We start from the raw sequence: 24,489 nt of genomic DNA, 5'->3' as shown, positions 1-24,489 counted from the left end.
AGTTGAGTCTTAATAGCTTACTTACAAATGGGCTCGTCAGGCACTCTTCTTGGCTGCAGTGGTTATTATTATATTTACATGCTTCCAGCTCCGTTTTTGCTCCGTGACAGCTCGGACTTTTCCTTTCTCTCCTCCCTCGCTCACAGACACATAACGGGTATGGTAGTCCATTCTCCTGCAGCACGGACTACACTGCCCATCAGGCTACATGCTTTAGAGCTATGCCTGTAGCATTCTGCCTTTTAGCTTAGCACAACAACAACAACAAAAAAAGCGCTCTCTCACCCAGGAAACACTCAGAGAGAGAGCGCGTCACCCTGTAACCATGGCAACCGTAACGCTGCCGCCTGGAACAACATTACGTAGCTGTCAAACAAACCCAAATAATCCTGACCCGCGACAATATGAAACAGGGAAGTACCGCCGTGTATTCCATTTATTTCAACAAAGTAACTGTATTCTGAATACCACCTTTTTAAACGGTAACTGTAACGGAATACAGTTACTCATATTTTGTATTCTGAATACGTAACGGCGGTACATGTATTCCGTTACTCCCCAACACTGTCCACCCATTCACACACACATTCACACACTGGTGATGGCAAGCTACATATACAAATATCAAATATATGTGACAGGAAAAAACTAGTAAACACTTTTAGCAGTTACAACAACTTATACTTGAATGCAGAATGTTACAGCATCACTTATGGATATATTCGTTTTTCGCCTCCCACTGCTTAAGCCATTAATCTTTCTAGAATTGTTCTTTGAAACAGATGCAACCTCACAAAAGATGTTAACGATGCTGTCAGACCTGACCAGAGCAGTTAACGAACTCCGTGAGGAGGTCAGAGCCAACCGCCATCCCTGCTGCAATGAATCTGTAGATGCTGGGGTATTGCCTCTGGATTTGCCCTTGCACAACATGGAGGAGCTAAACAATGCAGGGGCAGCTCATCAATCACCGGAGGCAAATAAGGCAATGGTGAGTATAAAAAGGTTATGTACACTTTGTAACTATAAAGTGTAATAGCTGTCAGATTTGATTAAAATACATAACAACGGCCTGTTGATTAAACACACAAGCACTTGCGTACACATTTAAGACATGAGACACGCTAATTCCATCTCTTAAAATGTGTCTACAGGTTAGACGCTTTGCCTTGATTGGAGGGACCACACTGGAGGTGCGAGTCCACCGCACCACCAAACGAGCTGGCCTTGGTACTCAACTGGACAGGGAAAAAAACCAAGGACCAGACAGAGCAAAAAAGGGCATTTAAAGAGACAGCGCTGTGCAGATGCATAATCGATAAGTTTTACCGTTTATTGTAGTTTTATGAGCCTAAAGTGAACAACAAAGGGATCAACTGATGTGCTGGGTGCGTTTCACATTTCCTATGTCCGGTTTTTGCTATATTACTTTGTCTTTCTTAATAACAAGACTTTCACGTCCGGTTAATCTGGAGATGGAGTCTTTGGTCTTTGGCTTGTTTTGTCCTCGAGCTGTACACGAGGACCCCATGTTGTCTGTTTTTTTTAAAGGATAGACGACACACCATGCTAAGACATATCACATTTCAGCTCATAGCTCTTTATCAGCCTAGGAGTTTACATACCTTCTCCCTGCTGGAGACAATTAACAAGAGCTTATTCATGTGCTCTGATTCACTTTTTTTGTCTTTTTGTGTGTGTGTGTGTGTGTGTGTGTGTGTGTGTCTATTTTTGTCCTAGATGGCCTGACGCAGCAGGTAGGGGCGAACTCTATGTCTGTTTGTCTTTGCTCAAGCAGTCCAGAAATGGCTCAGATATGCTCCGGATCGTATGGGTGGCGCAGGACGCACATCATCCATCCCCATCCCCTTCCCCGAGTAAAAATTTAAAAGTGACGTGAAACATAGAAATCTTAATAGGAAACTTTGTCTTTTAATAAAGTCTTTTGTAAACGATACATGTCTATTGACCTTTTTTTCTTTAGTTTTTTTCTCTGTTACATGTGTGATACTGTTTTTAGAATGTTTGACATGATACATTGTGAGACATTTTTTAACATATAAAGGGTGTCCAATTTGAGGAATAAGTACAATTATGTGTTTAGGTGGTTTAAGTATTGATGGAAACATGCAGTAGTTTAGCATTGGTTAAAATACCTATAAAGAACGGTAGATTTCCGGTCATGATTTAACTTTTGTTTCAATAAAAAGCAACTGCGAAAGAGGTGGAAAATCAACATCATAGTTCAACAGTGTTTCAATATCAGAATCTGACATTGTTTCAATGTCAACAGTATTAGAAAATATAGTGTCCAATCAATGTCAGCTTTCAGCATTGATTCAATATCAAAACCTGACGTTGTTTCAATAACAATAAAGGGTGCAAGAGTGACGTTAGGTCAACGTCACACCTCAACGTTGATTCAATGACATCGCCTGATATTGACTAAACATTGTTTCAATGTTTCCTTGCTATCTGGGTGCTGCCTTACCATCTGCGTGGCAAACTGCCCAACCTTAATTGGAAGAGTGAAACGCCTTCCCAGCCGCTGTTGTGAGGGCTCCTCCTCGGTGGAGCTGCTGTCTTGTCTTGTCTCGTCTTTTTGGTGTCATCTTTGATTTTTGTGGAATTGTTCTTATTAAGTGGGCTTACCTTTTTTCTGGTTCGCCTGGTTTTATCCTATTTTATTCTGGATTGCTTGTACCCACGCCTCTGTGATCAGGCTAGAGCGATCCTCTGCCCGAGCATCGTGCTGGGAACTTTAAACCGTCTCAGTTGCCGGTCTCAGCCTGTGAGGAGCCAGACCGGCTTGTGATCGAGGCCTGGACAATTGCCACCTGCACGAGTTGACTTATGGGGTGTAAGCCTTCCAGTTTGGTGTGTGCGCGCGTGTGTGATTTCTTTTATTAAAGCTATTAATGCCTTCCGAATCATTTGACAACCCCCTTGGCTTCTGTACTTGCGCTTCACTGTTCCTCTTGAACGATGTATTGTTGTTCTAGTTAGCAATTAGCCCATATCCTATCGTTCAGCACCGCCTCACTCAAAACGCGCAATGGGTGGTTCGACTTACGAAAATTTTTGACTTACGAAAGACCCTCAGGAACGAATTAATTTCGTAAGTCAGGGTTCCACTGTATATACATACATATATATGTGTATATATATTTATATGTACATAATATAAATATATATATATGTTCCAGTAGCCCACTTCTCGTCAGGTTGCTCTGGTTCCTCAAAACCTGACGCGGACCTTGTTGATCCGGGCGACGTCCGAACCGGCATGCCTTCATATTAATCTGTCTCGCTCATGTCTGCGGTAGGCTTGCTTAGCATAGTGGGTCTAGCCTTAGGACCCTTACGGATACAGACGCCCCAGGTGGGAATCGAACTATATATAAAAATATGTCTATGAGTATAAACATATATATATATAAATATATGTATATATATATATATATATATATATATATATATATATATATATATATATATATATATATATACATATACACATATATACATATATATATATATATATATATATATATATATATATATATATATATATATATATGTGTATAGTATATGTACGTATGTATATACACGTACACATATATATACATACACATTTAGTATGGTTCCAACAAGTTTTACAGTAGAATGTTTTATATGTTTTATATGCATATACAATCTTTAATATACATATATACATATAATATTCACATGAAACATACATATATTTTATCTGCGGGTGTGGGGGCAGAGGGGGTGTTTGCCCAGGGCACCAAACAGGCTAGGACTGCCACTGCTGACAAAACACAGAATGTGAAAAAGAGGGGAGGTATGATAACAGAACCTAAAGACTAGAAATTATAAATATTACATCAAGCAGAAAAACAATTAAAGGAACATAAATAGAAATAAACAATAAATATCACAATATTCAATAAAATGGAATGCTAATGTCCAAAAGCACTGGGTCAAAGACCCAGTACCATGACAGCTATAGGAGTCTGCAATCAGTAGAGCCTCTTCAAACATAAGATGATTGACCAGGATGTCCAAAAGAACTTTGTCAGAGTAATGTCACATTGGTCTGCCAGTTTTGTCATGAATTTGAAAGAATTTCCACAAATTTCACAATTACCACAATTAAAACATGCTACAATTGCAGTGTGAACAATCTGATTTTTTGAAAAAATGTTTACATAGAAGTGGCCGCATTTCAGCACTGACCACTTAAATATTAATTAACTCCAGTGTGGATTAGTTGATGATTTTTTAAAGCATCCATCCGACGAAAACCCTTTCCACACTGACAACAGACAAATGGTTTAATGCCAGTGTGGATGGCCTGATGTTCTTTCAAGGAGCTCATGCAGCTAAAAGACTTTCCACACTGATCACAGGTGAATGGTTTAACTCCAATGTGGAGGAGATGATGTTTTTTTAAGTTTCTACGCCGAGTAAAAGATTTTCCACACTGATCACAGCTGAATGGTTTAATTCCAGTGTGGATGAGCTGATGTTCTTTTAAATTTTTACTCTGAGTAAAAGCCTTTCCACACTGACCGCAGACAAATGATTTAATTCCAGTGTGGATGAGAAGATGATCTTTTAAGCTTTTGCTATGAGTAAAAGACTTTCCACACAGATCACAGGTGAATGGTTTATCTGTAGTATGGATGAGCTGATGTTCTTTTAAGCAGTTACTATGAGTAAAAGACTTTCCACACTGACCACAGCTAAACTGTTTTAATCCAGTGTGGATGAGCTGATGTTTTTTTAAGTTGCCATTTTCAGTAAAAGACTTTCCACACTGATCACAGCTAAATGGTTTTAATCCAGTGTGGATGAGTTGATGTTTTTTTAAGCTGCTATTCTGAGTGAAAGTCCTTCCACACTGATCGCAGCTGAATGGTTTAATGCCAGTGTGGACGAGCTGATGTTGTTTTAAGTTGCCATTCTCAGTGAAACACTTTCCACACTGAGCACAGATGAATGGTTTATCTGCAGAATGGACGAGGTGATGTTCTTTTAAGCCATTACTCAGAGAAAAAGACTTTCCACACTGATTGTAGCTAATTGCTTTTAATCCAGTGTGGATGAGCTTATGTCTTTTTAAATGTCCATTTTCAGTAAAAGCCTTTCCACACTGATCACAGCTAAATGCTTTTAATCCAGTGTGGATGAGCTGATGTTTTTTTAAGCTGCCACTCTGAGTGAAAGTCTTTCCACACTGATCACAGCTGAATGGTTTAATGCCAGTGTGGACGAGCTGATGTCTTTTTAAGTTGCCATTCACAGTGAAAGTCTGTCCACACTGATCACAACTGAATGGTTTTAATCCAGTGTGGAGAAGCTGGTGTTTTTTTAACTTGCTATTATGTGTGAAAGCCTGTCCACACTGATCGCAGCTGAATGGTTTAATGCCAGTGTGGACCAGCTGATGTCTTTTTAAGTTGCCATTGTCAGAAAAAGCCTTTCCACACTGATCGCACGTGAAGCTTCTGTCTCCACTGTCAATGCGCTGGCGTCTTCTGGCCTTCTTCATAGTGATGAAAGTCTTCTCCACAGGGATCACAACTCGTTCATCTTTACTTGCTGGCATTGGTTGGTTTTTGTTGAGGTCAAAAACTTGGAGAGGTTTCGGCACGCTTTCCCTTCTTTTGCCTACGATGACAAAGAACTAAAACAGTGAAATGCACTTAACAAAACCTATAAAGTGTACATATACATACATATATCTATACACACATACACACACACAGTGTGAAAAGTAGTAATCAAAACAAGGGGTGGCTATTTTAAAGAATCTAAAATATGAATATGTTTTGAGTTATTTAACAGTTTTTTGTCTCCTAATTCCATATGTGTTCATTTGGAGTTTTGATGCTTTCAATCTATAATGTAAAAAGTCATAAAATAGAACAATCATGAGAAGGTGTATCCAAACATTTGACTGGTGGCTTAATCAGCCTGGCTACAGAGCTGTTCCTGTTTTCCTCATTTACTAAGATTTCATAACTTTACAGAGGGCTTGTTCTTGTCCAGGTCAAAAGAAGATCTACTAAATTAGTCTTCAGTGTAGGTGTACTTATAAGTTCTTCCAGGAAGTCAAACTTCTCTGGTTTGTTGCCTTCTTTTTCAGAGCAGCCAAAGTGTGCAGAGGATGTAATACTATTTACAAAATACACTATCAGAGATTATCAGAGGGAATAGAGCACAACTGTGTATCAGCTGTGAAAAATGTATCATGTGCAACACTAGAACATATTATTAGATACTTTATGATAGGAACATGTAGAGTGTGTAAAGGTTAAAAAAAATACAGGACCAAAAACTGATCCTTGAGAAGCTTATTTTCAGGAGGGTTAAAAATGGCTAATTTCATCCATCCATTGATTTAATGTAAGCAGGTTGAGAACATTATTTTTCTTCAGCAGTGATTTGTCTCTCATTTGGGATAAACAGGCAAAATGTCAGTGTGTACAGAATTAGATGTTATTATTATTAAAATATTAACCAATTAATGTCTGTAGAATAATGTTGACGATTCTTCTTTGTCACCTTTGATGAAGAACCGATGTTTCTTACTACAGCTACAACCATTGTATTGTGTAGCATTATTGTGCCTCGTAGGTTCAGCACCAACATCAAAATCAGAAAAACCTTATTAATCCCAGAGGAAAACTAAGTTGTCATAGCAGCAAATATAGAACAAACAATATGCACTTACTGAGTGTAGAAACAGAGTTATGATGGATAAATATTAGATAAAAAGATAAATATAGAGCTAATAGTATCAAAAACAAAATAATTCAAAACAAAATAATTAAAACAAAATAGTAGGAACAAAAAGAAATTTGGGGGCTTAGGAAGACAGCTGCTACAACAGCCTGCCGCTAGAACAGCGCCATCTTAAAAGACACATTACTGGTTGGTGATTGTGTTATTAAATGTTGAGTCTGTTGTATTCTATCCACCTCATCAAATCATAATACTCAGTACAACATCTTCATATGAAGGAAAACAAATAGCTGAACACAAATGATTAAAAAAATTAAGGTCCTGAACTGCTGGAAGTTCCAGGCAGACAAAATGACAGGGGCTGAACAGAACGTACAGACGAAAACAAAATTAGCTAAGAGAGAGAAACTCTGTAGACAGTTATCGAGTTAGGCAACCAATATAATTATAATGTGCTCACTCTGGATCTCCTCTCAGAATAACCCGAACTAAAGATCCCCCAGCGGAGAAGGCCGGCTTTGTAGTTGGACTAGGAGAGAGGCTAAGCTTTCCGAGCTACGAGAGCCTGTATCTATCCGATCACGCATGAGAAACAGAAACGTAGCAGTAAGAAAGCTCAGCACAGTGACATATATTTGCCTTAGCCGACTTGGGGAAAAAAAAACACAAAAGTCCCCGTCGTAGATAACAAGTATGATGACTGTGGCTATAATCGTTCCTCCGTAAGTCTACTTTCCGCTGTGTGCACGCGCAGTACTTCGTCTTCTTCTTTGTGGTTTGTCGGCGGTTGGCAAACAACGATGTGACTCATTACCGCCACCAACTGGTAGTGATGTGTCCTGTGTGTCAAAGCTTCGAAGCGTGTGTCGGGTAATCTCGGGGGAGTTTTTGTGAAGCGCGTATCGAGGCTTGCTTTGATTACTTATGCAGTGACGATCGAGGCCTCGCGGGCAGCCCGTACCATGTGACTGATTCAAGAACTGGCTCGCCGGTTCGCGCTGGATTCGAAATAAATTGGGCATCAAAACACTGCTGATTTCCCCCATCACATTGTGTTGTGGAATTGGATTACGTACGTGCTACATAGTTATTTGAGCATTTCATCTTCGATGGAACCAGCAAGAAAGAGATTTTTTTTAAATCTCATCTCTCCTTATAAAGTATGCACACAGTAATAAATATCACAAATGATAAGTACCTTAATAAAAATAAACAACACTACAGATCCTATAATCTGATTTCTGTCTTTTAGTTTATTAAAAAGTGAAGTGCCACACGCTAGTTTGTGTCATTTTCCAGATGTACATGAGCATGATTACACAGTTACACAATCATACCAAAACTCTGTCCTGATAGTTTCCACTTTCTCTTTTGTATCAGACATGCTGAGACAATATTCGGGATAAATAACCATGAAAACAATTTATTTATTCAGTTTAGAGGTTTACACATCACATCATTATAATCACAGAGCCTGTTTCACTTGAATCGTTCACTTGATGGCGCAGTAGAGCAAATGAATCATCACAATGCTTCGAACCATGAGTCGACCAGTTGGATGGAAAGCTTCAGTTCATCAAGAGGCTTCATTTCACCATCACTACCAACTGGCTTAGAGTGTGATCAGAATTCGCTCATACCTAATAATAAATAAATAAATAAATACTAACGGATATATACAGACGTGTACAAAATTGTTGGTACCCTTCGGTCAATGAAAGAAAAACTCACAATGGTCACAGAAATAACTTTAATCTGACAAAAGTAATAATAAATAAAAATTCTATAAATCTTAAGCAATGAAAGCCAGTCATCAGTTTTTAACCATGCTTCAACTGAATTATTTTAAAAAATAAATGCCTGAAACAGGCCTGTAACCATTACAAGTTTTTCTTTCATTGACCAAAGGGTACCAACAATTTTGTCCACGTCTGTATGTAAAAATTGTGTGTGTTTCTGTTCTGTGTCCTGTTCTGTTTGTATATATTTTTTGTTTTTGTTCTTTATTGCTGCTGTTACAACCTAATTTCCCCTTGTTAGACAATTAAAGGATTATTCTATTCTATTCTATTCTATTCTATTCTATTCTATTCTTCTCTTGTATGTTCTTCCAGTATTGCTGCATGGTGGAAATGTTCTCATTGTTCCCCTGCTACTGACTCTGGCCTTAGGTCTGGGGAGCTAGCTGTACTTCTGCGGCATCCCTTTCTTTATTACATCTTCCTTAGCTCTGATTAGGGATGGGAATTGATAAGGATTTTGAAATTCCAATTCCATTATTGATATTACTTATTGATTTGATTCCATATTAATTTTCTTTGGGTTCTTACTAGCTCCACTTTGAGAGTTTCCACCAACACTGAGCACACACAACAACACAAAGACTTTACATTTGTGCAAATTATTGCATGTGGTCAAATATTTGTCCATGTTGCATGTATTTTATCTCTTTGTTGCGATAAGTGTTGGGTGATAACTCAAAAAGCTGACTTTAAGCTTGTTGTGTTTGTGGATATATGACTGACTTTAATTATCCATAAAATCATCACATTCTCTGTAAGATTAAGGTCAACTATTGAACGGCGTATATTTTAAAGGCTTTAAAACAAAGTTAACGCTGAAAGTACTAACATCACTAATGTCACATAACTTTGCTGACGTGACCTCTGCGTAGTGTCTTCTCTGGTCTACATTCACAACAAAAAGGCAACAGTTAGAACGCTTTCCTTTATTGTCGTGGGCAATCAGCGCAAGATCTAAATGGAATCCTCCATTATTCTGAGGATTACATTTCCACTTGCAGTGTGATCATATAGTGGTAAAATTATACAAACAAAATAGAAGAACCTCAACACAATTAGTCTGCATCTTAAATTTCCCAAATGAAAGGAATACAGAAATATATTTCAGAGCTGTACATAAAACACTGTGGTTTCTCTAAAGATCTAAATGGAAAAGCAACAACAGAGTTAGCTAACTATGCTCCCATTTTTTTCCTCTCTTCCCAATAAAGAAATCTCTTATAAACGTGCACTCAATTTAACATAAAGACTGGAGAAATGACCCGCAACAAATTATGTTTAAACAACAAAAATAATCGGGTCAGATTGTATTACTGTTACAACCTGCGATATGATTTTTCTTCCCCACGACATTTGCTCATTCCTTACCTTGCAGGAATCCTCCATTACTCTGAGGATCACCCAGAATCCTTTGCCTTTTGTGAATGTTGCAGGGTGACTTTTACAACAGTAGGTGGTGCCAATGTCCTATTTAGCGGGATTTAACTGCGACTCTATTAACTATGTTACACTGACATGTGGCCAACAGTAATGTTTTAATGTTCTTCATTATTAAACATTCGGACATAAATAAGTGACATGATATTCAGTACTTACTTTTGAAACTTTGCTCTTCAGCCGCCCCGGTTCAGCCATCCGTCGTTTTTTTCGGAGAAAATATCCACACCCACTGCCGCGCTATGAATTGTGGGATATATGCAGTGTTGGGAAGGTTACTTTTAAAATGTATTCCACTACAGAATACTGAATACATGCCCCAAAATGTATTCTGTAACGTATTCCGTTACATTACTCAATGAGAGTAACGTATTCTGAATACTTTGGAATACTTAATATATTATCATGCTGTTTACAACTACATGAATGTCCTATTACTGTGATTTATTACTGTTACTGAAGGTCCATGGCTTCAAACGTAGTAAAGGGACCTCTGGCTAATACGGTGGGTTCCGTGTCGGGCTGGTAGCCGAAAACTAGCTTTACTTTGTTGTCTGGGTCAACTTTGCTTGCGGGAGACAGAGAGAGGTGTTGAAAGGCTTCTCCAACGGAACTTATTTTTTCCGGAGGAAAACACGAACACAGTGTACAGTTGAGTCTTAATAGCTTACTTACAAATGGGCTCGTCAGGCACTCTTCTTGGCTGCAGTGGTTATTATTATATTTACATGCTTCCAGCTCCCGTTTTTGCTCCGTGACAGCTCGGACTTTTCCTTTCTCTCCCTCCCTCGCTCACAGACACATAACGGGTATGGTAGTCCATTCTCGCTGCAGCACGGACTACACTGCCCATCAGGCTACATGCTTTAGAGCTATGCCTGTAGCATTCTGCCTTTTAGCTTAGCACAACAACAACAACAAAAAAGCGCTCTCTCACCCAGGAAACACCCTGTAACCATGGCAACCGTAACGCTGCCGCCTGGAACAACAGAACATAGCTGTCAAACAAACCCAAACAGTCCTGACCCGCGACAATAGGAAACAGGGAAGTACCGCCGTGTAATCCATTTATTTCAACAAAGTAACTGTATTCTGAATACCACCTTTTTAAACGGTAACTGTAACGGAATACAGTTACTCATATTTTGTATTCTGAATACGTAACGGCGGTACATGTATTCCGTTACTCCCCAACACTGGATATATGGGACCATGATGTCTACACCAGACCCACCCTTCAAAATGAACTGCACATTTGGAGTACACTTCGAATTGGGACGCCCTTCATCGCGTCGCTGTGATGTAATCGGTCTCCAAATGCTGAAGCTTGCGGTCGCTTTATTGGAAAACAGCTATGGAGCACAGAGAGAAACCAAAAGATTAAATACTACACAATACAATACAATACAAATGTATTTATATATCACATTTAAACCCAACGGTATACCCAAGTGCTTCACAATAAAACAGCAGGTTAAAACATGAATAATATAAGACCATTAACAAAGTACTGAATATGCTAACAGGTCATTGGCAGTAATTACACAAAAATAAAAGTGAATATCAAATCAAATTTGCTAAAAAACACAGGTTTTAAGTAGAAGAAGATATATAGAAAGATAAAATTGGAATTAGGTGTAAAATACAGGTGTTAACTAACAGGGGAAGAAAGATTAAATAAGTGAGTATTCAATCATGGTGGATTCAAATTGAGCAGCTCCAGGCTGTGTATTTAATCATTAAATACTCTCAATTACACAAAGCCCAGTGAATAGCTTGTAATAGTACAAAAGTAAGTGGTGAACTGCTAGAGGTTTAAAATGGTTAACAGTAGGCCTGGGTATCATCACTATTTACTTAACTGATACAAATGTGATTCAAAAGGTCCTGATTCGATTTGATCTATGATTCAATTTGATTCAATTTTGTACAAGATTAAATTTCATCTGTAGAAATTAGCACAAATTAAGCTTTCTTGTCTAAGGTCACTTTTGAAAAAATTAAAAAATAAAACTGTGCAACAGCACTGTACACATCGGTAGGCTGGTGCTGGTGAATCCATTTCCATTTACCTGCTTATATATATATTTAAAAAAAAATTCCTAAAATACCGGCACACACGGTAGTAACCAGACCGAAAAGCGACGCACATTTCGGTGCTTTATTTCGGTGCTTATTTTTACTGAGATGTCATACACTTTGGATTCTAGCCAATCATTTTACCTTTGCAAGCGTAGTAGGCAGGCCCAGGTACATACGTTCTTTTAGAGCAGAGCTACAGATTAAAAATGCCCAAGGCCAAGCGGTCAAAAGTCTGGCTGAACTTCACAGCAAAATATGCAAACTCAGCAGCCTGCAACAAGTGCTTTAAGCTGATACTGTGCAAAGGAGGTAACACCTCGAATCTGATGAAACACCTGGCGACGCATAGCGCTTTTTTAAAACCCGAGAAATGCACCGTATTTGATAGCTTGCTGCGAGATCTCAGACCATGCACATCTACTGCGGGTGGGTTGCCTGTTATCGGACCCGGAGTTAGCAACATCCCCCAAAAACCCGAAGAGTAGAGTCCTGGCCCCTAGCCCTGCCAGTGTAGCAGAAATGATGAAGGATGATGATGGCAGCAGCAGCCATTCTTCTCTGGGTCAGTAGCGTAATGTTGTTTGTGTGTAATTTACGTTGAGTACGCTAACCACGTTATTAAATTAATGCATATAAGGTGAACTAGCAAACACCGTCGTAGTTACATGCGACTGTCTTCTTGTTTGATGGCAGATACTCCCTTCACCCTGGCCAAAAAGGCTAAAATGACCAAAGAAAAAGTGGGAAACAGCTAAACATGAGAGGTTTTTGGACAAAGTTGGTGTTTTTTTTCCATTGATTAAGCACTGCTTCCAGCCAAGAGTGATGCCATAAATCCCTTATAGCTGCAGAAAAGGCTAACATTGTTATCTTTTTACAAAAAAACCAGCTAAACATGAGAGGTTTTTGGACAAAGTGTGTGTTCTTCATTCTTTAAGCACCGGTTCGAGCACCGTTTAAGCACCGGCACCGTTTCAAAAGTACCGGTTTGATACTGGTATGAGATAAAACCTAAACGATACCCATCCCTATTGCTGTCATTCGGAACCGCTACATCGATCACTATGGCCATCTTCTTCTGTTTGTCTACCACCACTATGTCCGGTTGGTTAGCCACCATCATTTTGTCTGTCTGTATCTGGAAGTCCCACAAGATCTTAGCTCGATCATTCTCCATCACCCCTTATTGACCTTGGGACTTCCAGGTTATAAGATAAGATAAGATAAGATAACCTTTATTAGTCCCACACGTGGGAAATTTGTTTTGTCACAACAGGAAGTGGACAGTGCAAAAGTTATGAAGCAAAAACTAGAATAAAATAAAATAAGAATAAATACAGTACACAACTGTACAGAATAGAATAAAATAAAATACTATATACAGTAGAATAAAATAGAATAAAATATACAATAAGATAAAAATAGAATACAAATGCTATATACAACTGAGTAAAAATACAACGATGCCAGAAAAGATTATTGCACATTAGTGTTATTGCACATTTGTGGATGTGTGTGTTTGATCAGTTGAAGTCTTTGTTGTGGAGTCTGACAGCAGTGGGGAGGAAAGACCTGCGAAATCTCTCCGTCCCACACCGTGGGTGCCGCAGTCTCCCACTGAAGGAGCTGCTCAGTGCTGTCACAGTCTCATGCATGGGGTGGGAGATGTTGTCCAACAGGGATGACAGTTTAGCCGCCATTCTCCTGTCACTCACCACCTCCACTGGGTCCAGAGGGCATCCTAAAACAGAGCTGGCCCTTCGGATCAGCCTGTTCAGTCTCTTCCTGTCCCCAGCAGAGATGCTGCCACCCCAGCAGACCACACCATAAAAGATGGCAGAGGCCACCACAGAGTCATAGAAGGTCTTCAGGAGTGGGCCCTCCACTCCAAACGACCTGAGTTTCCGCAGCAGGTACAGCCTGCTCTGCCCTTTCCTGTAGAGGGCGTCTGAATTATGAGTCCAGTCCAGTTTGCTGTTCAGATGAACACCAAGGTACCTGTAGCTGTCCACGGCCTCAATGTCCATACCTTGGATGTTCAGTGGTTGCAGTGGAGGATGTTTGTGCCTGCGGAAGTCTACCACCAGCTCCTTGGTTTTACTGGCATTGATCTGGAGGTAGTTCAGCTGGCACCAGACCACAAAGTCTTGAGTCAGTCCTCTGTACTCCTTGTCGTCCCCATCAGTGATGAGGCCGACTATTGCAGAGTCATCAGAGAACTTCTGCAAGAAGCACTGGGTGGAGTTGTGGGAGAAGTCTGCAGTGTAGATGGTGAAGAGGAGCGGAGCCAGAACCGTTCCTGTGGGGCCCCGCACTGCAGACGACCCTGTCCGACACACAGCCCTGAGTCCTCACATACTGTGGTCGGTCGGTGAGGTAGTCCAGAATCCAGGTAGTGAGGTGATGGTCCACTTCTGAGTTCTCCAGCTTGTCCTTCAGAACCGAGGGAAGAATGGTGTTGAAGGCACTGGAGAAATCAAAGAACATGATTCTCACAGTGCTCCCAGCGGTCTCCAGGTGAGCGAGGGAACGATGTAGGAGGTGAATGATGGCATCATCCGCTCCAATGCCAGGCTGGTAGGCAAACTGAAGTGGGTCCAGTGATGAGCTCACAAGGCGCCGAAGCTGAGCCAGGACCAACCGCTCCAGGGTCTTCATCAGGTGGGATGTCAGAGCCACCGGCCTGTAGCTGTTTAGGTTCTTGGGGTGTGAAGTCTTTGGCACTGGTACAACACAGGAGGTTTTCCAGAGCTGTGGGACTCGTCCCAGCCTCAGGCTCAGGTTGAAGAGGTGCTCCATCACCCCACACAGTTGGTCCGCACAGGACCTGACGACCCTCGAACTGATGCCATCTGGACCCGCTGCCTTCTTGGCTTTAATCCTCCTCAGTTCCCTCCTAACCTGGGTGGTTGAGAGAGACAGGCTGGAGTCTTGTGTTGAGTGTGTATAGGGCTTTGGAGCGTGATGTCACGGGGGTGGGCGTGGAAAGGATTTTGGCCCAATCCGCCATTTTCGGGGTCTAAGCGCAAGCGGCGGGCGAGCAAAAGCACAAAAGCACAACCATGGTTCGTACTTGCTGTGTGATCGGCTGCAATGTTCGATCTTACGATCGGCACGGGAATAAGCTTGGGTTGTCTTTTTATGCTTTCCCAACCTGGAAGCAATTTCAAGGAGCTCAGGTATCGGATGTTACCAAACGAAGGCGTCGAGCCTGGATAGCAGCCGTGAGACGAGCTGATATCAAGTTCTGTTCCATCTCCGGTATCACTTGGTGTGCTCCAGACATTTTCATTCGGTAAGTGCTAAATATGTTCATATCACACTTTATAGCTGAATAATATTATCGTTGGTGGTCTCGGAAGTTATAGAAAATGCGATCAAACATCGAATGGAGTGACTTTGCAGACATATGTGCTATGTGAAGATTCGCTAATTCTTTTGCACAACTGTAGGGAAGCCTGCCTATGAAATGGATCAAACAAATCCAGACTGGGTACCAACGCTACACATGGGGCACTCCGAAATCCGAACATCACATGCAGACCGTCACAGGAGGCGAACACAACGGGAACAAAAGAAAGCACTAGTAGGAGGTAAACAATAACCGCACCCCCCACCACAATCTCTTATTTTAAAAGTTGATCTTAGTGTCCGTCAATCAACACATACATTTTTGAGTATTCATACAACCTTAATGTATAAACCACTTAAAAATTTCCTTGTGTATTTGCACTCTTTGTATTGGACAGGCTTTCACAATGGAGCAGCAAAGTGTGAAGGTGAAGCCTCAGCAGAAGTTACCACAGAAGAGCAGCCAGAGATGGACACCACAGAAGAGCAACACCATAACAACCCTGTGATTTTGTCTGAGGGCCAGATTTGTGATGGACACGTAGAAGCAGAGGTAACAGGTGCAGATGCAGAAAACGCTGATCTCAGAGAGAGACAGACAGAAGATCAAAGACCGACAATTGATTGTGTGCGCTGTGTACAGAGCAGAGCAGAAATAAACCGGCTGCTGGAGGAGAACAGAAAGCTTAAATCACTGTTGGACAAGACAGAGCTGAATGAAAACTTTTTACAGGGTGACACGGAAAAAGTGAAATATTACACTGGTCTTACTTGTTTTGCTATTTTTATGTCTGTGCTAGACAATGTAAAAGCTTTCCTACCAGCATCAAAGAAACTGTCACATTTCCAAATGCTTTTACTCACACTTATGCGACTTAGACTTGATCTTCCTGTTCAGCATCTTAGTTATCTATTCAATGTCTCCCACAAAACTCTTTCTTCTGTCTTTGCTGATACAATTGACGTTTTGTATGCCCGCTTAGGAATACTTGTACACTGGCCAGAGAGGCACTGTTTGCAAGCAACAATGCCTCCACAATTTATGGAAACTTTTGGAAATCGGGTAGCCATCATTGTTGACTGTTTTGAAATTCGTACAGAACGACCATCTAATTTAAAGGCTCGTGCTCAAACGTACTCGCACTACAAGGGTACACACACCATGAAATACCCGATCGGGATTACTCCCCAAGGTGCAATTTCATTCATTTCTAAGGGGTGGGGGGGCCGTGCATCAGATAAACACATCACAGAGCAATGTGGTATACTCAACAAGCTGTTACCAGGGGATGTAGTTTTGGCTGACAGAGGCTTTGACATCAGAGATGCGGTGGGAATGATGTGTGCGGAGGTTAAGATCCCAGCATTTACAAGGGGCTTCTGTCAACTAGATGCCAAGAACACTGAAAATACACGAGCCATTGCACACCTAAGAATCCATGTCGAGCGAGTAATTGGCAGTTTGCGCAATAAGTTCAAAATGCTACACACCACCATGCCAATCCGTTCTCTTCTTCCATGTGAGGGTGAAGACGTTACCTTTCTTGATAAAATTGTGCGGGTGTGTTGTGTTTTGGTTAACATGTGCCCCAGTGTGGTAGTGAAGCCAGACACACATGAGACTTGTTCTTGTTAATTGATGATTGTGAAAACTTTGAGTATGTCTCTGAAGAAATACTACTAGGAAAACCTTTTTTTTGTGTAATTGTATGAACACACTGACATCACATTATGTAACCATTTCTGTATCTGTATACTATAATTGACTGTTTATCATAGCTTTAAACTTTGTGTTTCACTAAAATAACATTATAATAAAAGCCAGGTAATGACAGAGATCTGCATTTGACGCTTTATTTTACACTTAGACAATTGTTACATGGTAAGTGCTGCAGTGTTGAAATCAAGTTCTACATATTTCAATGCACTTCAGACATAAAAACTAGACACCAGAAAGAAAAACTTTGTGACCACTCAGGGCTGCATTTCGCATAGAGAAATGTTTTCCTACTAGTTCAGGAAGGCACACCTTCTGAAAGAACTCCTGAGCTTTCTTTAAACGCGATTCCCAGAAGTGCACATCTGGGAAGATGCGTACAACTGCCATGTCCAAACCACGAGGTCGCAGTGCTTTGCGTTGGACACAAACACCTGTGTTTGCACTTGTGAGTAAAAGTGGTGTGTCTTCTTCAAGTTAAGTCCATTTGCTGTCAACTCGAGGCAGAAGTCTTTGTCATGCGCATCCAATGCTTGCTGAATGCTGTCATATCTGTATTTAAATGGACATTTAATTTCCAGGCACCCCTTCCCACAACATTCACACGTGGTTAGACCGTCAGGAGATGCACCTACTTCAGGAAAAGCCGTGTTAACAAGAAAACCACACATACAGACCTGTAGGTTTTTGTGACACGCTGACATTTTCTGGGTGTAGGCGTGGCGAGCGTCTGGTTCATGCTCCAGTCCCCAAGTTGTTTGCACAGTATAGACAGAGTTCACAGGATAGCAAACACGATTAACCACAGTAATGGCACACACAGCGTGCATCATTGAAGCCGTGATTCTCCCAGCACGCCAAACATACCATTCTGGGCTCTTGTGTTGTAGTCTTGTGCGTACCTCAATAGCTTCTGCCTGTTCTTCAGTAACTTTTGCTGCGTTTTTGTACTTTACACAGTGCAGTTGTAGCTCGGTAAGGCCAAGGGACTCTGCTCCTGTGTTTTGCAAACACGCCAGAGACAGTGGTAATGTGGATGACTTGACAGTGTGTGATGTGTAGTATTTCTCCAATCCAGACAAACACACTGCTTTATTGTGTTTTTGAAGTGTGTCTAACACTGGTGACAACTCCTCAAACGTAGAAGAAGGAATCTTTCTTTTTGAAGGACGGCTTCTTCTGCCTTTAACCACAGACGGTCCGTTTATATTTTCATCAAGAGTCTTTTTTTGTGCTGCTGAAGATGTATAGTCAATGTTATGGCCAGCCGCTGGCAGTATCTTGGTTGTGTTCCCCGGCAAAACCCAGTAGGCTGATTCATCTGTGACAGTCTTTGTGCCATGGATCCTCACTGTTGCCTCCACTTTAAACAGCAGTGCAGCGACATGGGTGCAGGTCTCTGCAACTCCGGTCATAGAGGTGCAGTGTGCGGCTTCGACCTTCCCTGTGGTGCTTACAATTACCCATGGCCGTAATGCAGGTTCATTTAATCTTTGGGAGTGCAGTACCTGGAACATACAAGGACAAGGTTGATGTAAAGACAATAAATGAAATGAAATGAGACAGGGGGGACACAAATTGGCGTTAGGTAATAATTTGCCTGATTATCAATGTGTTTGCTTGCATCTACTTTACAATTATGGGCACATAATAGGATAACAACATTTTAGCAGTTCAATGATACATGTATAACATTAATTATGGCAGGGGGTGGACAATGCACTCCAGCCGACTTACCTTGGTATGAATCACGACGTACTCGCAGTTTGGCGGCTTGAAAATAGCCAAATCTTGCACCCAGCCGTTTGTAAATTGTATGTGCGCCTCCAGTGACTTGTAATTACGAAACTGGTTCGCTGTGTAGGCGCTTATTCCACAAACAAGATAGGTGAAGATATCGGGGTAGGACAGTGGCGGTAAGTCGTCTGGGTCTTTACTCCACTGCCGTATTTCATATGGGTCCAGATTTGCGATGCACTCTATTTTTTTCAAGTACCGCTGCTTCGCCTCTGGACGCAATCGGTCTCTATACCGTCCGTTTTCTTTGGAGCTGCTTTTAAGCATGATTCTTGTCGTCGTCGTTCCAACACAGTGTCTCTTTTGATTCGTAGACCCCGAAAATGGCGTCGCGCTCCGCGGCGTGACGTCAACTCCAAAGCCCTATTGGATGCTGTTGTTGGGGGTGGGGAGGGGTGAGCAGGGTGAATAGAGGAGGTGTGAAGTGTCTGAGGTGTCAGAGGTGGAACAGCAGCAGTGGGGGTGGATGAGTCTGCAGCCGATGTTGGAGACTGCCTCATGGCTGAATCAAATCTGTTGAAGAAATGATTCAGTTCATTTGCCCACCTCACATCCCTCCCAGGCAGAGAGTTCTGATGTTTGTGGCCTGAGATGGTTCTGAGGCCTCTCCAGACTTCACCAACGTTATTTTGCTGAAGCTGGTTCTCCATCTTCTGCCTGTAGCTGTCCTTCCCATTCCTTATCAGTCCCCTCAGTTCTCTCTGCACCCTTTTCAACTCCTCCTTGTCTTTGGATTTGAAGGCCCTCCTCTTCTGCTTGAGGACAGCTTTAATTTCTGGGGTAATCCGAGGTTTGTTGTTGGAGAAACACCGTACAGTCCTGGTAGGTACGGTGTTATCCACACAGAAATTAATATAGTCAGTAATGCATGTAGTAAGGCTGTCGATGTCCTCTCCGTGGTCGTCACAGATCACCTCCCACACAGTGGACTCAAAACAATCCTTAAGAGCCTCCTCGCTCTCCTCCGACCATCTCTGCACTGTGCGGGTGGCTGGTGGCTCCCTGCGCACTAAGGGCTCATACACAGGGACAAGGTGCACCAGGTTGTGATCAGATCTGCCCAGGGGAGGGAGAGGTGATGAACTGTATGCCTCTTCTGCATTGGAATACAGTAAGTCCAGTGTTTTATTGTCTCTGGTTGGGCAGGTCACATACTGGGTGAAGGTGGGCAGTGTGGAGTTCAGTGAGGCATGATTAAAGTCCCCTGATATTATGAGAAGGGCTCTCGGAGATTGTGTTTGCAGTCTGCTGACCACAGAGTGGAGAGAGTCACATGCTGCATCCGCGTTGGCTGAGGGGGGGACATACGCTGTTATCGCGATAACATGCGAGAATTCCCGGGGCAGGTAGTACGGACGCATGCTAACGGCTAACAGCTCAATGTCTCTGCTGCAGAGTTGTTCTTTTACAGTGATGTGCCCGGGGTTACACCATCTGTCATTCACAAACACTGCCAGTCCCCTCCTTTCCTCTTACCGCTCTCTCGTCTCTGTCCTGTCCGCGCGCAGCTGGAATCCCGGTAGTGTCACGCTCGTGTTCGGAGTTAGCGGTGTTAGCCACGACTCCGTTAGCATCATGATGCTACATTGCCGGTACTCCCTCTGTGACCAGGTTAGCGACGTGAGCTCATCCATCTTATTGGGCAAAGATCTTACATTTCCAATAATTACAGAAGGAAGAGATGGTCGATAACGTCTCCTTCTTGGGCAACGGCGCTCCTTCCCAGCACGACACCCCCGTCTTTTCCTCCTCAGCTCGCTGGGAATGTCGGGTCTGTCCGCCGGCAGTACAGCCGCGGGACGTAGCGCTAACAGCTGATCCTTACTGTAAACAAAGGATCCCTGCTCTGGGTCCCCAGACACGGGTGAAAAAAGTAGAAAAAAACTAAGAAAAATGACCAGAACTAGCACAAAACGGTAGAACATGGTTGCAGAGTCTAATTACTAATACGTTAGTTATAAAAAATTAGGAGAAGAAAAAGATAAGAAAGAAAGAAACTCAGAATGAGCAGAGCTGCTGTAACAGGCTGCCGCACACGGGGGGCGCCGGAAGAATAACATACTCGGCACAGATGTTCCTGTACACTATGCCGGCCACTTGGTTATGATGTTCCATGTATGCCTTGCCTACTAGCATTTTGCACCCTGCTGTTATGTGCTGGATTGTCTCTGGGGAATCTTTACACAACCTGCACCTGGGGTCTTGCCTGGTGTGATAGACCCCAGCCTCTATGGATCTTGTGCTTAGTGCTTGTTCCTGTGCTGCCATGATTAGTGCCTCCATGCTGTCTTTCAGTCCAGCTTTGTCCAGCCACTGGTAGGATTTCTGGGTATCAGCCACCTCCGCTATCTGCCAGTGGTACATTCCGTGCAGGGGCCTGTCCTTCCATGATGGTTCCTCACCTTCCTCCTCTTTCTTGGGTTTCTTCTGCCTGAGGCATTCACTGAGCACGCTGTCTGTTGGGGCCATCTTTGTGATGTATTCGTGGATGTTCCTTGTCTCATCCTGGACTGTGGTGCTGACACTCACCAGTTCCCGGCCTCCTTCCTTCCGCTTAGCGTACAGCCTCAGGATGCTGGACTTGGGGTGAAACCCTCCATGCATGGTAAGGAGCTTTCTTGTCTTTATGTCAGTGGCTTCTATCTCCTCTTTTGGCCACCCTATTACCCCAGCAGGGTACCTGATCACAGGTAGGGCGTAGGTGTTGATAGCCCGGATCTTTGTTCTTATCGTTCAGCTGACTCCTCAGGACTTGCCTGACCCTCTGCAGGTACTTGGTGGTTGCAGCTTTCCTAGCGGCCTCTTCCTGGTTTCCATTTGCCTGTGGGATCCCCACGTACTTGTAGCTGTCCTCTATGTCTGCAATGTTGCCTAACTGTTCCATTCCGTAGTCGGTATCCGTAGCCAGGTCTATGCAGAACATAGTGGCAACTTGTGCGATGGGCTTGAAGTTGGCCTCCAGTGCTGTCCGCCACATCCCCATTGAGTCCCCATCTGGTATTCTTGCCTATCCCTTTCTGTGCCCCACTCATGCATGGTGAATGCTATCTATCTATTAGGGGTGCAATGATACACAAAATTCACGGTTCGGTTCGGTTCGATACTTTGGTGTCATGGTTCGAATTTTTTTCGATACAAAAAAATGTTCATGCCTTTTTAATTTTTATTTTAACTCAAAAATACAGTTTTTAAATTTAATGTTGCTGAAACAACAAAATAATTTAAAAAATGAATCTATCTGATCGAGAAATCACTCATCTTTGGAAAAGAGAGTTTATTACAGAGAAATGGCTCTTTCCAAAATAAAAGCTATACTATACGCTTCTTCTGGGGTATATTCTCAGCAGCATATTAAACATATCAGGTCCCCATAAGGAGAATCATGTGCTGACGGCTGTCTAAATGACGCGGGTAAAGTTTGTAGCATGCGTGCTTGTTGTTTTTGTCTGCTTCCACTTGTCTTTGCACTAGGATGATGTCGGCATAAATGTGCAGTCATATTCGTTGTGTTCCCACTAGTGCTGTCAGAGTTAATCTCGTTAAAATGACATTAACGCCATAACGCGGCAAATCTCCGTTAACGAGTTACCACGGATCGCTCCGTGCGTGGGGCTGGACGGTGTCAACACGTTAACAAGCTAAGTGCGCTAACGCACTAGTTCCCACCAATTGAGCATTGCGTGGCACATCCGACATACTGTTTTACTTTTGTCCATGACGCGCTTACCATCAGGGTCATGCTTCACATGAAAACCAAGATAGTTCCAAACGCCAGATCTAAATGAGGGTGGGGGAGGTTCAATTGCCATGTTGCAACGAGCTTAGCTTCTGTCTTGCTAGCTTGCGCTGCGCTCAGTGGATCTGCACTCGACAGTGCAGCCTAGGCAGAGTAGTCGAACGCAGATCCACTGAGCACTCAACACAGACAGCATCGTCAGAAGAAAACGAATATTGTTGCACCCCTACTATCTAGATAGTAGGGGTGCAACAATATTCGTATCAATATTGAACCATTCGATATAGTGCTTTCGGTTCGGTATGCAAATGTATTGAACGATACAAAATTTTATATTTATTTTATCAACTTTTCTTCTGACGATGCTGTCTATCTTGAGAGCTCAGTGGATCTACGTTCGACTACTCCGCCTAGGCTGCACTGTCGAGCGCAGATCCACTGAGCGCCACCCACATGCATTCAATCAAGCTAGCGAGACAGAAGTTAAGCTCACTGCAACATGGCAACTGCCTCAACGCCTCCCGAAGTTGAACCTCCTCCACCGTCATTGAAATCTGGTATGTGGAACTTTTTTGGCTTTCGTGTGAAGTATGACCCTGATGGTAAGCGCGTTGTGGACAAAACTACAACAGTATGTCGGATGTGCCACGCCATGGTTAATTACATCGGTGGGAACACGCCGACATCACCCTAGTGCAAAGACAAGTGAAGGCAGACAAAAACAACAACAAACACGCATGCTACAAACTTTGCCGGAGTCATTTAGACAGCCGTTAGCGCATGATTCTAAGAGGGCAAAAGAAATCGACAGGGCAATTGCTACTTTTTTTGCTGTCGACATGCGACCCTTTTCTGTTGTAGAAAACACCGGGTTTCAGGAAATGCTGAGAGTACTTGAGCCCCGTTACAGTATTCCTTCACGAACCTATTTCACCGATATCGCAGTTCCTGCTTTGTACAAGGAGACAAAAGCTAAAATAGAGACGGCAGTGTCAGCAGGACCCGCTGTTGCTCTGACCTCAGACAGCTGGACGTCAAGAGCTACGCAGAGCTACCTCACTGTCACCGCACATTACATTGATCCGGAATGGCAGATGAAAAACTGTGTTTTGCAGACACACCTGGTCGAAAGTCACGCCACTGACAACTTAGCCAAAGGTCTCTCTGAAGCTGTGGAAGATTGGAAGTTAGTGTGACCAAATGTGACAATACCTGTAACTACTGACAATGCTAAGAACATAGTTAATGCCGTCACAGCTGCTGGACTGGGGCCACAAATCGGATGTTTTGCACATACTATTAATATAGCTGCTCAGAAAGGAATGGCAGTGCAGAAGGTTTCCCATCTCCTGGCAAAGATGAGAAGAATTGTCTCCTTCTTTCACAGAAGCACAACATGATGTAATGTGTTTAAGAAAAAACAGCAACTGCTGCAGCTTAGTGAAAAAAAACTGATTCAAGATGTTCCAACTAGGTGGAACTCCTCTCATGATATGATGGAAAGATACCTTGAACAGCAAGCTGCAGTGTATGCTGCTATGGCCGACAATACTGTGAAGAAGAGTATGAAGAACATTCACAATCTAACTCAGGAAGAACATGCACTGGCTGAAAATCTTGTTACAGTCATGAAAACCCTAAAAACTGTGACAGTCATGATGTGTGAAGCGTCATCTCCAACAGCATCCATGATCCTGCCACTTAAAATGAACATCCTGAACTCTATGGCACAGTCTGATGATGACAGCCCAGCAGTGAGAGATGTAAAAAAAAAAAAACATCAGGGAGGACCTGGAGCAGAGCTACACTGA

General features: G+C 42.5%; 3 protein-coding genes across 3 annotated transcripts in view; 1 reads left to right on the top strand and 2 right to left on the bottom strand.

Annotated features, from left to right (window-relative positions):
* Window positions 1–7,296, bottom strand: part of LOC116324508 (gastrula zinc finger protein XlCGF26.1-like) — a 37,952-nt gene extending 30,656 nt beyond the window's left edge. Inside the window, exon 1 of the mRNA XM_039610240.1 lies at window positions 7,217–7,296. The gene's annotated coding sequence lies outside the window, so the exon portion shown is untranslated. The remainder of the gene's footprint in view (window positions 1–7,216) is intronic.
* LOC120439339 (zinc finger protein 16-like) lies at window positions 3,670–7,354 on the bottom strand. The gene is made up of 2 exons (XM_039610246.1): window positions 7,217–7,354; window positions 3,670–5,679 (listed from the first exon to the last, which is right to left on the bottom strand). The coding sequence occupies exon 2, from the start codon at window positions 5,615–5,617 to the stop codon at window positions 4,253–4,255; it is 1,365 nt and encodes a 454-aa protein (XP_039466180.1). The 5' UTR covers window positions 5,618–5,679; window positions 7,217–7,354; the 3' UTR covers window positions 3,670–4,252.
* An 8,037-nt stretch (window positions 7,355–15,391) lies between these two features.
* LOC120433730 lies at window positions 15,392–20,760 on the top strand. Its single transcript, XM_039600520.1, has 3 exons — window positions 15,392–15,670; window positions 15,827–16,265; window positions 20,697–20,760. The coding sequence occupies exons 1-3, from the start codon at window positions 15,547–15,549 to the stop codon at window positions 20,758–20,760; spliced, it is 627 nt and encodes a 208-aa protein (XP_039456454.1). The 5' UTR covers window positions 15,392–15,546.
* Window positions 20,761–24,489: the final 3,729 nt, after the last annotated feature.

The sequence above is a fragment of the Oreochromis aureus genome, linkage group 3 (genome assembly GCF_013358895.1).
Source record: "Oreochromis aureus strain Israel breed Guangdong linkage group 3, ZZ_aureus, whole genome shotgun sequence".
Classification (NCBI taxonomy): domain Eukaryota; kingdom Metazoa; phylum Chordata; class Actinopteri; order Cichliformes; family Cichlidae; genus Oreochromis; species Oreochromis aureus.
The sequence above is the reverse complement of the archived record's forward strand: the minus strand, read 5'-3'. Positions and strand labels throughout refer to the sequence as shown.

Excerpts from the sequence above, each read along its gene's own strand:
- LOC120439339 (XM_039610246.1), bottom strand. The coding sequence starts at position 5,617 with ATGCCAGCAAGTAAAGATGAACGAGTTGTGATCCCTGTGGAGAAGACT.
- LOC120433730 (XM_039600520.1), top strand. The coding sequence starts at position 15,547 with ATGGATCAAACAAATCCAGACTGGGTACCAACGCTACACATGGGGCAC. Across the intron at positions 15,671-15,826 it reads AAAGAAAGCACTAGTAGGAG|GCTTTCACAATGGAGCAGCA; the intron begins GTAAACAATAAC and ends TGTATTGGACAG. Across the intron at positions 16,266-20,696 it reads CTACCAGCATCAAAGAAACT|CTCGCTGGGAATGTCGGGTC; the intron begins GTCACATTTCCA and ends TTTCCTCCTCAG.